Genomic DNA, 18344 nt, shown 5'->3' with positions numbered 1-18344 from the left:
ATTACTATTATAAGAATATACAGCGCGCTAATAAAGTTAGACTAGTTTTTCTAGACGCTACTACTAGTAAAATAGTTTAATTAGTAGTACTTATAGTTTATAACTCTAACTAGTTATATTATATATCTACTTACTATCTATTATATATACTATTAGAGTACCTATTAATATTTCTCTATAGTAAGAAGAAGTAGATATCTAAAATAGATATAATAGATTAAAGTAGTAAATAGAAATAAAAAAAGATTACTATATATATATTCTATTACTATTATTTACACTTATAAGAAAGTTAGAGAACTATTCTATTTTAGTATTATTAACTATTCTAGTAGTAGGTTATTAACGTTTAAGCTATTTTAGATTAGTTATATCTAAATTAGTTTAAGTATAACTAGAAGACTATTTATTCTAAACTATATAGTAGTATTATAAATACTATTATAGTAGATAGTTAGATAGATAGTTAAGCTTCTAGTTCTATTAGTACTTAGCTTATATTACTATTTTTCTATATTAGTAGTTCTTAGTTTATAAGTTAATATTACTAGAACTCTATAGCTATTATTTATAAATATAGATATTCTATACTATTTATTACTTTTATAGCTAGTAGATATTAGCTAGAAGTTAACTATAAGCTCTACTAAGAAGAGACTAGAATAAACTAGCCTAATATTATTTCTTATATATTCTATATAAAGTTATAATAGTTACTTTATAAGCTATAATAAGATTATTTTAGACTATATATAGGTTATATATATATAATTAAGTATTAGAAATAAAGTTTACTATATATATACTTATTATTTTTTATACTTATAAATAAGCGTAATAAGTTTATAAGTCTAGATTATATTAATAAGTATATTTTAGCTAAGATTCTAAGTATAGAGAATAATTCTACTAAAGTACTTATAGCTATTATAAAGAAATATATAGTTTATAGACTATATAGTAAGTATAATCTTTAGGCCTTTTATATAGTATAGTAGTCTAGTAGATAGCTTCTAGTCTATTCTAAGTAGTTTTCTAAGCTATATTTAGCTATTATAAAAGTAAATAAAAATAGGTATTCTAAATACAGGCGCTACTAGAATAGATATAAGCTTACTATTAAGGCCTATAGAGCTAATATTACTATTAATAACTATTAGATTATTTTATATAACTCTAAGCTTCTCTATTACTATATAGCTTATATTAATATAAAAGTTTATAGTATAATTAAAGCTATTAAATATGTCTATAAGTATATTTATAAGAGTACTAATAGAGTAAACTTAACTATTTTAGACTAGAATAAGATTATATAGTATATTAGTAGCTATTATATTAGTCTATCTAAGGCTATTTAGCGTATTATAGAGTTTCTATAATATAAAAAGTATTTTTCTATAGTTTTACTTACTATATATCTTTTAGGTAAGTAAATAGTTTTATTTTAAAAAGATACTACTATACTAGATTTAGCGCGCGCTCTAGATAGGTTTACTATAATACTTATAGTCTTTTTTAACTTTAATTACTAGTATATATATAGCTATACTATTTTATATTAAAACTTTTCTTAGTAGTTTATATAGAATATAGCTAAGAAAGTCTAGACCTCTAGGTAGTAGAAGTTTACTATTAGACGTATATACTTTTATAGTTCTATATAGAGTAAGTAGTACTACTTATAGCTATTACTAACTATTATTTATAGGCTAATAAGCTTTTAAAACCTTTATACTATTAATTTAGTTAAGTATTCTATATTTTAGGCTACTACTAATACTCTTAGATTACTTATTAATAATAGTAACTAGCTTATATACTTCTATAAAGTAGCTATATTTACTACTAGATATAGATTATAGTTACTATTTATTACTACGCTCTTAATAAGTTCTATAAAAAACCTACCTATAGTATAGAAAGCTAACTATAATAATATATATAATAATTTATAGGCCTATATATAAGCTTTATAAGTTATTTTAGCTATAGATATATATCTAAACTATAGTTTATATCTATTAGATAAGTAGTTATAAAAGTTAGGTAAGTAAATTACTAATTTCTAGTTATTTATAGTATAGTATAGTTAGAGTAATAGTTCTATTAATCTACTTTTTATATCTAAACTAGATTATAATATAGTAGAGTAGTCTAACTTCTATACAGACTTCTATAATAAACTTAATAATAACTAGAAACGCGTTTTTATAGATATAATAGATATAATTATAGCTACTTTTATAAAAGTCTATTTCTTTATATAGAGTCTAGTAAATACTAGAAAAATATATTTATAGCGCTATATTTATATATATTACTACTCTATAGGTAAAATTATACTTTATATAGTATCTTCTAGTATTATAGCTCTATTATTACTTAGTAGATATACTACTTATTTTTATTTTAAGATTCTAATCTAAATATATAATAAATTAACCTATAGCGTGTTTTATAATTTAGATCTTAGTTAGTTACTAAGGTAGACTACTCTTATTATCTAGAATAAAGTTTCTATATAGTACTATTACTATTTTAAGATAGTAAATTAAATATTATAGAACGTTTATTAGTATAATAGACTCTTTAGTAGTCTTCTATTTCTTACTAGTAGAAACTAGGCCTAGATATTACTAGTTATAAAGCGTAGCTAGTAGCCTAATATAGTAAATATATATTTATAATAGTTTCTATTATAGTCTAGATTTTCTATATACTACTTTTATTAGAATATATAAGTACTCTTAGAAGATAAAAATACCTATTTTACTAATTAAGTACGTACGTTAGCTACTACTTAGTTAGATAAAATAGTTCTATTATCTAGCTAGTTAACTATTATATATAGTAAGAGTAGTTTTATTAATTATATATTTTCTTCTAAGTTACTCTAGTAGGCTACTATAGATTATACAGCGTTATAGAGTTACGCTATTTTAGCTATCTAGAATAATAATATAGCTATAATTAATTCTAATATTTTATAAAACTTTCTAGATACTATAAAAGAGCTTATATCTTCTAATTTAGCTTAGATTAAAAATTATATAGCCTAGAATATACTTTCTAAAGAGATATTATAGTCTTTTAAGCTTTCTAGTTTTTTTCTTATGTAGCTATTTCTTAAGGTAAAGACTTTAATTATTTTATTATATAATTTATATTCTTACTAAGAGCTTTATAATAGAACTTAGCTTATAGTTTTATAAATTAGTCTTTATATTATTAAAGCTAGAATCTTAGCTAGTAACTTTATAGAAAAGTTATAGTTAATTCTATATATAAAACTTATATCTATAGAAGATAAGCTTCTATTCTAAGTTAACTAGATTTAGTTTCTAGTGTGTCTCTCTTTTACTATAACTATAAATAAGTTTTAAAGTTAGTTATTAAGTACTATAAGGCTAGATCTCTACTATATAGTCTTTACTTATAGTTAGTTATATATTACTATATTACGCGTAATAACACTTATAGAACTTTTAGTTCTTTTACTAGAAGATTTTAGTATTATAAGCTAGGCGCGCGCTATTTAGAATATTATTTATAGAGAGATTCTATTATAGTAGTATATAATATAGCTTATTATATAGATTTAGGTTATTATCTTAGTATAGCTTACTTTTTTTAGTAGTAATTTTCTAATTAGGTAGATAAATATTTAGAAATTTACTATTATTTAGTTCTTACTTACTTTTACTATATATTTCTAGCTATTTCTAGTACTAAGCCTCTAGCGTATAAACTATATAAGTATTCTACCTACTCTAAATTCTTTATCTTTTCTATTCTCTACTCTAAATTACCTACACGCTTAGTAAGTCTATCTTTTTTTAAAATATTCTACTTTTCTATTCTTTCTATTTTTATAGCCTATTTAGTATTTTTTATATTTTTATATATCTTTTTCTTCTATAAATACTTAATTTTTAGTCTTTTTACTAATATTTATCTAGATTCTAGCTCTATAAACTTTACTAATCTATTTTATAACTACTTTATTTTATCTATAAATCTACTTTATAGTTTACTATACCTATTTTTTAGCTTATAACTACTACTTTCTAGTCTAAAATATCTAACGCTAATAATCTAGAAAAGAAAAAGACTTTTAAAAAGTAAGCTTATATTACTACTAAGATATTTAGTAAGCTAGAAAGCCTTTATTTAGACTCTAATTTAGATAATAAAATACTTAAGCGTAATCTTAAGAATCTAAAAGTTTAGTTAAAACTAATCTATATTACTACTAGATAAATAAAAAAGCTAACTAAGAATATTTTAAATATACTATAAAAGAGAGATAAAAAGCTACTTAACTTTTATAAAAAAGTTAAGTTTAATATATAGAAGATTTAGAGTATATATTTTAGTCTAAAAATATCTTTTATAAACTATTTTATTAACTTTATAGAACTAGATTATACTATAAATATTAAGGTCTACCTAATTTAGTTAACTAAAAAAAGTAACTATATTATTTATAGTCTTTATAAATATAGTAGTAGTTAGTTTACTAGTTATATTTTAGTTAAGAGTTTAGCTACTAAAATATATAGTAGTTATTATTAAAGCTCTTCTAGTACTTATTACACTATCTATAGTATATATTTTAGATTTTTAGACTATTATAGTTCTTTATTAATACTTTTATAAAAAACTATATTAAACTAAAAAAAAAGATTACTTTCTAAAAGTGTAAGTATACTAAGCTTAAAAGAGATTTAGAAGATAATAAAAATTCTACTATACTATAACTTAAGTCTTATAAGAGCTATAAGCTTTCTTAGTAGTCTATTTTAGCTTAGCTAACTATTTTTTCTAGTTACTATAACTATAGTAGTACTAGTATTATACTTAGCTTTAACTCTAATATACTCTAAAATACTCTTTTTTTATATAATCTACTCTTTATTAAAAGCTCTACTAGTAAGTTTATATTCTATATTATACTATTTATAGTTCTACTAATCTTTATAAGTATTATAAAAAGCCTCTATAATATTTATAAAAAGCTTTATATTCTAATTAATAAAGTTAATAAAATTAGTAAGATAGTTTTATATAGTAGGCTTTAGTAGTAGTTTTAAGTAATTTTAGACTAGTTACCTTAGTTATAAAGGCGTTTAGTTTATTTTTTAAATAATACCTTTATTTAAGTAGCGTTTTTAAAACTCTTTATATAATAATATAAATTTATAAAGCTATAAAATAGCTTTATAGCTAATAAAATATTTTTATAAAAACTATTTTTAGTCTTCTACGTTATTTTCCCTACTAATAATAAGGCTTGCGCCTATTAGCTAATAACGTGGCATCGAAGGTTTGTTACACCAGACTAATCTATCGAAGCTTCTGTTGCATTCAGGGAACAGGACATCAGACAGGACAAGATGACATCGTTGTATCACTACACATCCTCGCCATTTTCTCTGTTCAGATAAGATGCATATGCAGCCTTATGAACACCATGGATCTCACATCCTCAATCCGTCTCTACAGCGCACAAGACGTCACTCATTGCACAAAGTCTCGCACAAGCGTCGTTGCATGCGTCTTCGGAAGCAAGGGAACGCCTCCGTCGTACCAGCCTTATCGGCAGTGTGCAGCATGATGTCAGGTCGTTACAACCGACTCCATTGTGCAAAGTTTACGATGCACGTCTCGGTTCGATTGAGCATTATACAGGTTGCAGTGAGCATGTTTCCATCATCTTCGGAAATATCTCTAGTTTTCAAGCGGCGGGCGATGTCATGTGGGGCTTACATATCTGAGTTCATATAAGCTTGAACTCCTTGCTAGGATTTCTCGGTGCGTTCAATCGCGCCGTCTCTTTCTTTACTCGAAGTGAATATTCATCACTTCATGTCAGCCTTTTGATGCCATCATCCGTTCCTGATGATGCTACTGTGTCTTCCTGTTTCCTTCGAGAAGTCCGCACGGCTTTTGTGTCTACATGGTGGATCTCTTTGTCATACGAAAGAGGTTCAGCTGGTGAGATGAGAAGTGATAAGCAATGAACAAGGAAACGCGACATTTGAGCTGGGCTTCATATACTCTTATCGTTTTGCTATATCCAAACATATACCATCTATATACATCCAAATCGTCCCTGTCCAACCTCATCTCTTCATCCAATCCACGGGTATCAAACGTGCTCTGAACGTCTCTTCAGCCCTCCATATCACCCCTACAACCTACACAAGAGTAGATCAATGACAGCCTTACATGACCGTACAGCACCCAAGCTTCTTGAGCAACCTAGACAAGCCCTTCTTGGCCATCTGTTCAATCTCATCGTTCTGACCCTGCTGTTGTCCATGATGCTGCTGGCCACCGTGTTGTTGACCACCATGCTGCTGATGACCTCCATGTTGCTGGCCACCATGTTGACCACCGTGCTGTCCACCATGCTGTCCACCATGTTGTCCAGGGTACCCACCATAGCTCGGAGCCTGAGGAGGCGGCGGCATCTCATGCACATCACCACCCTGCAAGTTCACAAAGATCCTACCCTCGTTCTCCTCAGTGCGGTACTGCAATCCCAATTCGCGGCACACCTGCTCGACTCGCGGCTTGATCTTCTGGACATGGTTCCTGCTGTGATTGCCCTTGCCCACAATAACGTGTAGATGGCCTTCACCTCTCTGTCTCGCAACCCTAATCCTCTCTTCCAGAACATCCTCCGCCTCTTCGACGAACAAGCCGTGGAGATCAATGGTATCACCTGCGACTCTGCCCTCGGCGTTGTTTTCACGGAAGATGTAGTCGCGCGCTTGACGGTTGTATTGGTCCATCTTCGCGGCGTGGGCTTTGCCTTCTTCGGAAAGCTCGTGGGCGCGCGCTCCATCGCCGGACTCGTAGGCTTGGTGGGCTTTGTCGAAACAGGAGGAGCGTTTTGCGGCTTCTTGGCGCGCAAGGTCGCGGAGACGGTCGTACTCGGCTTCGGTATCGGCGGACGCGTGGTTTAGGGCTGGAGACAGGTGTTAGACCATGCGCATGGTAGGTTGTGAGCGGTAGTGATTGTCCGTCACGGCGTGTCAGGCTTCGAGTACGTACAGCGCGCGCCCAATGAGTGCATTTCCATGGCGGCCATGTTGTCGCGACACCAATTATAACAATAAAAATCGCGTGAGAAGCGTGGGTGGTGCTGTTTTATGTTGTTGTCGAGCGACAGCACACATTAAGATGAAGCTCGGAGCCGCTAAGCGGGTACATGCAGATGCGCAGGGTCCAGATTTGACGTGGCTCAGCCGTGAAGATCGGGCAGCCCCATCGTGGAGTACCCAAGATTGAACCACTGGGACGGTAACAATGCGCTGTACTGCGTGTAGACCGATATGAAAATGAAGTGAATTGGGTGGGTATAATAATCGTACGATGCTGTTCGTGATGCTCGCAGTCGAGCAGAGCTTGCGCTGTGATTCCGCCAACAATTCTAACCCCTGCAATGCGTATACGACTGTTCAAGGCTGATGGCTGCGACATGGATGAGCAAGATCGAGAGTCGCCCTAGAAACGAATCTTCGGCCCAACGAAGACGATCAGGAAGGCGATCACCCATAGCCCAGCGATCATGCCATACAGCTTGATCCTGTCCCACCAACCCTTGCCTTCAGTCATCCTCCGCAGGGCACCCATTCTTCTGCTAGCAGCATCCATGTTCAACGTGTTCTTGTCTAGCCCTGCAAGTGCGCGATCCACTACGCCTTTGTCCCCTTCGAGCGTGTTTCCAAAGCGTATTGACTGCTCTTTCAGTTGTCTGGCCATATCCAGCAAGTCCGTCGTGAGCTCTTCTTGTTCGTTGCGTTCGTGGGAGAGGAGCGCTTCTGTTTTCGCAAGCGAAGGGTCGGCTGTGCTTGAGGTAGATTTGGACGGAAACAAAGAGTTGCCGGATGCTGATTGAGTCCCTGCTGCGTTCGCGTCCGGCTTGCCTCTTCTGCGCAGTTCGGATGCGATGCCTTGCGCTGCGTTCTGGAACGCCTCGTTGCCTTCTGTAGATGTCGACACATCACGCCCGGCTTCTGTCTTCACTCTCGGTGCATACGAGGGAAACTGATCCGCGTCTTCTTCGTCGGAGTCTACCGATCCCTCTGACTCTGTGTCGTCTAGCTGATTAAGCTCGTATATCCGTTGGTTGAGTTGCTTTATGAGGTCGCGTTTCTGTTGTAGGTCGTTCTGTAGTTCGGCTTTCTTCGACTTGGAGGGTATCGTAGAGGCTGAGTGTTCGAGGCTGAGGAGTAGGGTGCGGGCATGTTCAATGTTCTGTGATACCATTAGTATATGCAATTGAATGTATAACTGTGTGAAGCTTACCGCGCTCACACGTGCGCGCTCGTAGGTGGACTTTCGCAACTGCGGTGACGGGTCGACCAGTACTAAACGGTCTAATCGGGACAACAAGCGATTTAGGTTGATGCTCGTGGTGTCGCCGAAGCCCGGAGAGCGAGTTCTTGTAGTCATCGTAAGGGTTGTGGTGGTGCGCTCCTAGGTGGACGCGATTGGAAGCAGGCAAGAGTGATGAAGGGGTGACGTTGGCGGGGTAAGAACTGATGTACGCTGTTTCTTAGGTCAAGACGTGTATATTCAGCTTGTATTTCTTCGAGGTTCTTGTTTTGTCAGGATAGTTTGGGCTTAGGCAGCGCGTAGTTGGTGAAAGGTGTTGTTCGTGTGAATTTACGTGTTCTCTACGACGTCACTGTCGCGAACACCAATCGTGGCATGGTGGGTCACCCCACACGAACCTAAGCTTTTACTAAACAGACATCACGACATCTGGTACAGTCTCATGAGAACAAATTGTTCATAATATGATACATCCTCTTGGTATAATACAAGTCATGTGGTCGTCTAAAAACTGACCAATTCCATCGCTACGCTGTTTTTGCGCAAATGCGGCAATGCTTGCTTCATCAAACTCCAGTCATCGCTATAACATGCTGAATGGATACACTCAAAGAAACAACAGAATGCTAATCAAGCTACTTCTGAGAAGGAGTAATGGGACCACGAGTGAAGCTACAAATTGTTAACAAGGTGTCATGGTTAAGGGAAAAGAGGCATGACGTACTTGTTCCAGAGAGTTCCAAGGAAACCTGGCTTTCCGTATGCGTCGTGGAATGATTGCCTACGAGCCATGCTCTCTTCGTCTTGACGACGCTTGAGGGCCTCTAGGTTGCCAAATCGCTGAGCTGCGGAAGACTGAGAGATGTTAGCAACTGTTGATATAATAATCCTGAGTATGAACCCAGAGAGAATAACATACCCTACGACGGCCATCGTAGTATGAAGAGCCAACCGAAGACTCTGAAGAACGACGGTCGGCCTCCTGCTTGGGTGCTTCGGGCATGGCTGGGGTGGTGTTGTCGCCAAAGACCTTGTGGTTCTGGGAAGAGTACTTCTGCTGGAATGGGGAAGGCATTGTGTGGTGGAGTTGGACTGATAGGGTGTTTGAGAAGGTTGGGGTTGGTTGAACTTGTTGATTGAGGCTGACCGTATGTTTGAGCTGTGATACCGTCTTCTCAACGGACAGCAGCAGCTTCATATAGCCGTTGTTCAGCTGAATGTCTTCAAAGGTACGATCGCTCGTGGCCTGACCATTACGCAGACGATATCTGATCGTACCAATCAGACGATGCTGAACTTCCCCCGCATTCCAAACGTGCAGCTTGGACCCTGATTTCTGTAACAATGACATGGAAAGGGCAGTTGCTGAACGCCAACCTGCTTACGAGCTCACTGATCAGAGCAAAGGGTCCTTATCCAGCGAATCAGGTCTTGATGATTCATACGCGTCATGTACGCCTCGGGGATGCCTGGCATGAACCCCCGCTATCATGTCCTCCACAACGTGACTTCGATCCAGGCTGACAGTCGTGGTCTCGAAGATAGTCTGGGAGATTCCAGAACCGGTTGGATTGTCGGCGGACCCTTGGGGGGCGGAGTCACGTGCTAGTACCATTCATAGTATATCGATCGCGCTAGCCTTTGGAAGTAGATCGGTCTTGTCCCGATCACTGCTTGATCCCGGGGTAAACTGGAACCATGACGGCGTGGTGGACGGTGTGTTTGAGAACAAGACCTAAAGCAGCCACGCGCGTTGCCCTGCTTCACATCGAGCTCGACCAGCTCGACCAGACGGCTAACTCCGTTCCGCTGCAGAGCGCTGAAGCTGCCAAACCCTTATCGCCAGGTGGTACCTTGACATCTTGTGCATACTCCGGAGTACCGTATCGACCAGGTCATCGTTGTTTCTTTTTCTGCGAACGCTGTTGATGTCATCAGAGGACGTTGCTCGAACTACTCACCTTGCTTTGTGTTGCGTTCCACGGACCCTGTAAATCGTCCAGTTCACGGTCAACGGGCAGACGCGATCAAATCTCGCCCGGGCAGAGTCACGTGTATGACGTCAATGGCTTACTTGATGGCTGACTAAACACGACGCGTTACCCGATTCGATAAGCGAAGCTGGAAGAAAATGTCTTCCGCTCTTGCACTGCAGAACTTCTCCTCACCTACCAAGGTCACTCGCCTCTCCGATGCAGGCATCCACCAATCTTTTCGCGACACCGATGGCGACCGGCGCATCTTGAGTCAAAGAAACCGAGGTAGAAGCGACACGCGTCCTGAGCCGTGTCTTTAGAGTTTGAGGCTCCCCGCCGTTGGGTATCAGACTGGTTCTTACAGGTGAAGATTGGCAGGTACTGATGCAGATCTCTCGGCCACAGAAGAGCCGGGCCGATGAGAGAAAATCTCCCTCGTATCCAAGCTGTCCGAGTTTTGTCGCACAACACTCTCCTTTTCAATGCAGCCGCACACACATACACTCACACATGGCGCAAACTCAGTGTGTGTCATCGACTGCACTGCCTTGCCTCGACGTCCGCCTTGCCGTCGCCGGCCGAGGACCCTGACAACTGACAGGTCCACGAGGACGCCACCATGTACCTAGGTACCAAAGGTATGTTACATTCGTCCTTTGCCTCCCCCTTTCCTGATGATACCACAATTTTCAAAGCATAGTTCATCTTAGTCTTCGGACAGTGAGGAACGAAATCAGCAATGTCTTTCGCTCCTATCTGACACAAAAAACCCACAATTATTCACGTCTACCTTCTGGTCGAACACTTTCTGACAATGGATAGACTTTGCAGTATTCCCGCATCGCAGTGAGCATGCGCCACCAAGTAGGCCACAACCTGAGGCGCCTGCCAGACACCCGTCACCGGGTAAGCGATGTGTCGCCTGGTAACGTCTCAAGGCTAAATGCTGTGCGTGGTTTCTCAAAGCAGCCGCCGACGATGCCTGTGCCACAGCACACGCTTGATAAGGCAATCTCAGTGGGATTGTATCACTGTGATGTATGCAGGTGCCGCCATGTCTGTCGTGAAGCCATGTCAGATCCGATTCAGAAGTCCGATTCAGAAGCAGCTCTCATCGCCGCATGTGCGCGCGCGCATCTCCTTCTCCTATGAATAAATAAGATTTCAAGGGGACAGTCAGTGCGGAACGTTGCGGGTGAGCCGGCTGAAGGGAGGGAGGGACACCGTTGTCCCATACACCACATGTTATCAATCAAACGCTATTGCTATTGCGCGTTCGCCGGGAGGTGCGCAACGCTCAGCCTCTCCATTTGCATTGTTGCCATGATTTGAGAGGATTATCCCCGGGGTAAAGTTTATTCATGTTGATCGCGGGACTACACGAGAATCACAACGATCTTGTGGACCTCCGGTGCAACAGGCCCTGATTTTGCAGGTTTGGCGGCGTTATCGAGCCGCCATCCGGCCTCGCGGTTGGTGGTTGGCAGCGGCGATCGCTTCCCACTATGCAAGCCCGGCAATCCCCCGGCAACAATTCAGTTTAGATTCCCACAATTCGTACCCATGAGTGACATCGATATTTCGCCGACTCGGAACGCTGTCCTTCCAATGTAAGTCGCGAGACGTGCAGGATAACTGGAGAACCGAGCGCCGTCTCTGTGACGTTAGCGTTTGACACAAATTGATAAGAAAGCCGCCTTCCCAGCCCGACCGCCGAAGGATTTTGGCCCATTGGTTTTTGTACCGCCGAAGCACCGCAACAAGATTTTACTCGTGGGATATGCTTGTGGGGCTGTCTCCTATGCGTTGGCAATCGAACTAAGCCACCAACCGGTCAGCACGCACGCCCTCCCACACATTATTGTCCCGCTCGTTTCCTCCCTCTCTTCTCAACTCAACATCACACACCTACCTACACACGACATCAGCAATCGCCTCTGCAAACCAGCATATTCGAGCGATTTTTCTGGCATAATTTGCTAGCAACGACCATCAAAGACGACACTCTCAAACAAGAGCCCTTGCTCAGGATGACAATTCGGAGCCCAGACGGAGCCCTATCCAGGTACTTACTGCCCAACGGTTTCCCCCCAACTCATGTTCTGCTTTACGCGTTTCTTACCTTTGACTACGACATCCTGTGTTGCTAGACTCATGTATTTCTTTCCTACTGTTTGTTTTTGTTTGCCGCCATTACAGCCCGCATGGATGCCCAAAGGATGCCACAGGATACCTTCCACTGGATGTGCCTCCCTGGTACAGGATCTCCACTTGGCCACTTTTCTTCAGTAACCCAATGCCGGATGCTTCCCAGGACAGCCTTGGATTCGAGAGACGTAGCGCACTGCCCTTGCAGTGTTTGTAGACACGACAACCACGAGGCCTCGCTGCCCCGACTTCAAAGCTATCATGCAGAGCTCTTGAATCGGCGGTCAACAGTCACGAGTGGATCCTCGCGCTAGTCACATGCACTACGACGCACTATCTGGAAGATGACCAACAACAACGGTATGCAACCCTGCACCGCCCCCAGGACAACGTAGGCAACTCTCAGCAATGTCGTTCATTTATGTTATGTTCGACTGCGCTCAGCGACACACGACTGGTAGTATCAATGTACGCAATCCACATTCATGGAGCCCACAAGGATGAATCCATCATGGACCTGCCTTCAGCACCTCCAGCCACATGGACTTCTCATGGACCCTGCCACGGTTTCCCACTGGACGCTAACGAGGACCACCATGGTCATGGACTGATTTGGAAATATTTGGAGATACGAAGTACGTACTGTAGGCTGAATCTTCAGCCTATCCACATCGACCTATTGATCCGAAACTAACTTGATTGTTGTTGAAGGAGCATAAGATGTTCTGGATGATTTGCTCCGCTTTCATCTTCCCTGGCTCCATTGGACGTTACTGGATCTGACTGGATTATACACTGGATCAACAACTTCTCGCCAAAGGACTCGTGGATGTTTCAGCTCACCCACAATGCCGTCCCTACCGCCCCAGGAACCAGGTCGCTACCTCGCAGACAATCCCAATCTTACTGGCTTCCTAAGGTGCGTGCTAACCCCTGACGCCTCTGCGCTGCCATGACTGACTCTTCTACAGGCATCCTCGGATATACTAACATGGCGTTTTCTTTTGTACATCTTCACGAACATGTTAGGTTTGCGCGTTTGGATACTAACTTTGGTGTCCAGCGACTCTTTCTTCGACTCACCACCGGAGAGTGCTTTCTACATCTCAAACATCACTGAGTGGAGGAAGGAAATCCCAGCCCCGGTCGTTTCCGCACCGGACTTTCCTTTCTCTTCAGACTTCCAGGACATGCACACAGCAGAATTCTTTGAAATCAAGGATACTGCTTCGGAGTGCAGCATGGACAGCGCATACCAGAGCCAGAGCGGCGCCAGCCGGCGCGGAGCCCAGAAGCCGGAGCTACACCACCAGGATAGCCGGATCAGCAGCCAGTTTGTTGGCAGCGACATCTACTCGCCGACAATGAGCTCGGAGAACTACAGCACATTCCCGGAGACCCTGGACATGAGCCACATGCAACCAGCCACATCCGGATCATGGAATGCCACAGAGGGACCCCTCACATATGCTAATTACTCTACAGCTCAGGACTACACACACTACTCGCCAGCGAACATGCCTCGCTTCGCACCTTCCACCCTCGCCGACTCACCACAGTGGGCTACACCCGAGACCACCTTCCAGAACAACCCCTTCACCTTCACATCATGGCCGACAAACGACACCATGTTCAACTCGCCTCAGCGATGGCACAGCGCCTCCTACGATGCCTCAGAGCGTCCCGCCACCCTACGCAACTCATCGTCATACTCTCTCCAAGAGGAGTCACGGCGAGCTTCAGCACAAGACGCTGGCTTCGGCGCTTTCGTCGGCACCCCGACCAGCACCGCCAGTGTTCACTTCCCTCAGACAGTCAACGTTCTCGAGGACACCAAGCCCGCATCTGTCGCCCACTCAGTGGAAGACAACGAGGACAGCCTCTCCCAGTCTGAGGCAGCTGAGACCAAGCTCGAAGAAGAGCGCACCAAGGTCGCCCGCAGCCACCCTCTCTACCAGCAGACACCAGACAAGGATGGAAAGTACCACTGCCCTGAGGAGGGCAAGGCCGGATGCACCCACAAGCCCACCGCTTTGAAGTGCAACTACGAGTATGTATCATTCTTACACAACCCAACATGCACTGACACCTACAACAGCAAGTACGTTGACTCTCACCTCAAGCCTTTCCGCTGCAACAAGAAGACCTGCGTCGGTGTGCAGTTCTCCTCTACTGCATGCCTCCTCCGTCACGAACGTGAGGCGCACGGTATGCACGGTCACGGCGCGAGGCCTCACCTTTGCCACTTCCGCGACTGTGAGCGCGCTGTGCCAGGTCACGGCTTCCCTCGTCGCTACAACCTCTTCGACCACATGAAGAGAGTGCACCAATACGATGGGCCCACTACTGAGCCATCCCCGCCTGTCCAAGGACAGGCTCCTCGCAAGTCGGCGTCTCGCAAGCGCAAGGCGTCGGCTGAGGAGATTGGTGAGAAGCGCGTCAAGGTTGTTAAGCTCACTGCCGAGCAACAACGCCAGCAGCGACGAGAGGCTCTCACCAAGGAGTTCTTGAGCAAGAAGCAGCACATCATTGATGTTCTGACCAATCTCAGTGCCCCCAACGAGCTCGGCGACGACATCCAGTTGACGAAGGAGGTTGTTGGCCTCCACGACATCTGCACTCAGTACCGAGATGTCTTCGGCGGCTGAATGAAGCACACGTCTGGTAGACTCCGTCTGCAGAGACAACCGCCAGCAGGTTTGTCATCACAAAGCCGGACCCCTACCCTTGTTTTTTCAATGCATACACATCGCGTTTGATTTTCTGCGTTCTCCGAAAGCCGGATGGATTCCCGCATGCCTCGCGGATGAAGGACCATGACTTCCCACAAGTCTCGGATGGATGCCACTTGCCCTGGATGGCCACAAATCTCCGGAGAAAACCCAGGATACAGAGCCAAGGACATGTCCCAGCCGTGGACTCGGATGCCAAAGGATAGCTAGTCAGCTCTTGGAGCGACAGCAACCCCGCTGAGGGGGAGAAGGACTGAGGTCTACTCATTGCACTATGCATGGCATGAGTTGGTTGATGTATCAGATTGATCTAATGTTAACGGAGGAGTGTAATTAGTACAGTTGTATTTCTTTGGCTAGTTGTCAGTTCTCGGAAGGATGACCATGGAGAAGAGGTCGGTCTTGTATAGCCATCATTACCCGCCGCGCGGACGTTGGTGGCTGGAGGAGAGATTGTTCTTGCTTTTGTACGTAGTTTTGCTATTTATACTGTTGTTGTTCTATCATAATCCCTCTTCATGCGCATATGTGACCTTTGGCGTCGTTGATGGCAATAGAGGGTGCCTGAGCTGCCACGTCGTAGGCGCCCTCCCCAACTCCGGCATACTTCGGCAGCCCCTCATGCTTCCAAATACCTTCTATTCATCTAAAGAAGCCCATCGCGTGAACTCCCAAATGTAGCAAGCAATCACCGAAGTCGTCAACGGCGCCCCACTGCCAGGTGCATTTTCGTCCGTAGTACGCAGTGGGTGGGACAAGCCGAGGTTGTGTCTGACCTGTCAGGCCCGATGGCCAGAGCCAAAGATCGGGTCTCCATCAGGGTCTTATTGCGTAAGCCCAAACCGCCAGTCAAACAGTCGTGCCTGGCTAGACCGAATCTTCGAGTAAGCAAAACACGGTCAACGGAGTTCCGCGTTTGCGTAGGATTATTAGGATTACGATTACGATCACATGCCATGATTCGATTGGGAGGGGCGACAAGCCGCACAGCCCCGCGTATCGCGACGAACTTCAGACCTGTTTTGCGACACGACTTAAAGCTCCGAAGCCTTACCACCACTTTTGCACCTTGCGCTTGTACGACTTCTACACGCTCCTATATACCTGTTTTCGAGAGGAAGACTGTCTTCGTAAAGAAAGAAGTACCAGGAAAGAAAGCACCCTACACAACCATGGCCTCCGCAACGAGCTTCTTCGACTTCAAGCCTAAGGACAGTACGTCACACCTCTCATTCCTCTCCCTCTCGCCCATCTCTCTTCGCAACAGCAACTAACACCCCCACGCAGAAAAGGGCACCCCCTACGACCTCTCCAAGCTCAACGGCAAAGTCGTCCTCGTCGTAAACACAGCCTCGAAATGCGGCTTCACCCCCCAATTCGAGGGCCTCGAGAAGCTGTACAAGGACGTCAAGGCCAAACACCCCAACGACTTTGAAATCATCGGCTTCCCGTGCAATCAGTTCGGTGGCCAGGACCCAGGCTCCAACGACGAGATCCAGGAGTTTTGCCAGCTGAACTACGGTGTCAGCTTCCCCGTGCTGGGAAAGATTGATGTAAGCAAACGAACGAACGAAACCACGGCTTATGCGATACATGAACTCACGCTAATTACTTTTCTTTTTGTTGCGCATAGGTCAACGGCGCATCCGCAGACCCCGCCTTCGAATGGCTCAAGAACGAGAAGCCGGGCCTCATGGGCCTCAAGCGTGTCAAGTGGAACTTTGAGAAGTTCCTCGTTGGCAAGGATGGAAAGGTCAAGGGCAGGTGGGCGAGCACTAAGAAGCCTGAGGATCTTAAGGCGGATATCGAGAAGGAGTTGGCTGGTAAATAAACGGGTGCGGGCGTGATGATGGCGCGGCACATACAAGGCGGGGGAGGCTTGAGGCCGGGGAGGAGGGATATATGATGGAGTATTGATACCACTTGCATTGAATGGAATTGATGGCACTATGAATGGAGCGGCTGCGCGTAATTGTGGCCGGGCAAATAGCACGGTGCTCCGTGATGGCATTCTGCTGACCATAGGAAGGGCTGGAGTATACACCGAGTGTACTTCTTACGTCCTCATCGCAACACGGAAGCAGACGTATCGAGCGCCGCACTATACAAAAAAGACATTGTAAAAGCCATGGAACCCCGCAGTAGTCGCTACGCTGACCGGACTCAACTCTTCCAAAACACACACTTGCAAGCGCATGGGCGACACTTTCTGTTCTCCAGACGTCGCTAGCGGGTCTCGGCTGTAGGTATAAAACATCGCCAATCGACCTCCTCACTCACTTCCTTCATACCTTTCCACCAAAACTTTTTTTACCAAAACAAAACTTCAAAGGAAACATGTCGGTTCCTCCCTCTGGTTTCTTAATCACTGAATCGAAATCGGTGGTTCAAGACGACATGTCTGCGTCTCTGGCGAAGAAACCGTTACCAAAAAAACTGAAGACATGATGCTTATGTGTTACCTCCATTTCAGCTACATATCTACATAGCAGGATTCTCAAAATCGCGATTCTGCAATCTTATGAGTCGTGATTCAGCGGTCGGAATATTCCAAAATAAAAGCAAGATATCCTTACTCAAGCGAGATCCAAAAGCACACGCGTTGATTTGATGTTCTCGCTGTCGCTCCTCCTTTTAGTTATATCCATCTGCCTAGATTATCCACTGATCTTTCATCTGGTGTCGTATGCGGAGGAGCTAGTGGGTATATAAATGCTATCGTCCACACCTTTATACCTTCTTCCACGATACCAACAGTTTTCAGAAATTCATCACCAAAAATTTCTACACCAGACTAACATCAGTGTGAGCACCCTCCGCGCGCGCGAGAGAACACCAAAACATGATACCCATCATCTGCATGATCAGACCGATGACTGTTTGTCTTACCAAAATAGAGCACATGCCTCTACATGACTTCGGTTGTCTCAAAAAGTCGCGGCCACACTCTTTCATGAGTGTTTCCTCGGTTCTGCACTTAGCAAGAGCATGCTTTCTACTAAGTACAGAATTCCGCGTTCTGGATAGCAATGCTTTCACAAAACGACATGAGCTACTTGTCATGGGAGCAAGACTTTCAGCACTTCTATCCTCTTGTACCAGAAAGAGGTCGCAAATGTGCTAATGTATCTTTGTC

At 42.9% G+C, this 18344-nt stretch overlaps 5 protein-coding genes across 5 annotated transcripts; 2 read left to right on the top strand and 3 right to left on the bottom strand.

The window, feature by feature from the left end:
• Positions 1-6230: 6230 nt before the first annotated feature.
• On the bottom strand, positions 6231-7102 carry J4E83_006829 (uncharacterized protein; the record flags this gene model as incomplete). Its single annotated transcript, XM_049333739.1, has 2 exons — positions 6231-6979; positions 7066-7102. 2 exons carry the CDS (start codon positions 7100-7102, stop codon positions 6231-6233), a joined length of 786 nt encoding a protein of 261 aa, XP_049186995.1.
• Positions 7103-7518: 416 nt separating this feature from the next.
• Positions 7519-8469, bottom strand: J4E83_006828 (uncharacterized protein; the record flags this gene model as incomplete). Its single annotated transcript, XM_049333738.1, has 2 exons — positions 7519-8271; positions 8323-8469. 2 exons carry the CDS (start codon positions 8467-8469, stop codon positions 7519-7521), a joined length of 900 nt encoding a protein of 299 aa, XP_049186994.1.
• Positions 8470-8987: 518 nt separating this feature from the next.
• J4E83_006827 (uncharacterized protein) lies at positions 8988-9427 on the bottom strand (the record flags this gene model as incomplete). The annotated part of the gene is made up of 3 exons (XM_049333737.1): positions 8988-9024; positions 9077-9207; positions 9272-9427. The coding sequence occupies 3 exons, from the start codon at positions 9425-9427 to the stop codon at positions 8988-8990; spliced, it is 324 nt and encodes a 107-aa protein (XP_049186993.1).
• Positions 9428-13324: 3897 nt separating this feature from the next.
• J4E83_006826 (uncharacterized protein) lies at positions 13325-15124 on the top strand (the record flags this gene model as incomplete). Its single annotated transcript, XM_049333736.1, has 3 exons — positions 13325-13395; positions 13540-14526; positions 14575-15124. 3 exons carry the CDS (start codon positions 13325-13327, stop codon positions 15122-15124), a joined length of 1608 nt encoding a protein of 535 aa, XP_049186992.1.
• Positions 15125-16380: 1256 nt separating this feature from the next.
• GPX1 (glutathione peroxidase gpx1) lies at positions 16381-17039 on the top strand (the record flags this gene model as incomplete). Its single annotated transcript, XM_049333735.1, has 3 exons — positions 16381-16423; positions 16496-16761; positions 16842-17039. 3 exons carry the CDS (start codon positions 16381-16383, stop codon positions 17037-17039), a joined length of 507 nt encoding a protein of 168 aa, XP_049186991.1.
• Between the last annotated feature and the right edge of the window lie 1305 nt (positions 17040-18344).

Source organism: Alternaria metachromatica (assembly GCF_023757995.1).
Source record: "Alternaria metachromatica strain BMP 0045 chromosome Unknown scaffold_16, whole genome shotgun sequence".
Classification (NCBI taxonomy): domain Eukaryota; kingdom Fungi; phylum Ascomycota; class Dothideomycetes; order Pleosporales; family Pleosporaceae; genus Alternaria; species Alternaria metachromatica.
Note: the sequence above shows the minus strand (reverse complement) of the source record. Positions and strands in the feature narration are given on the sequence as shown.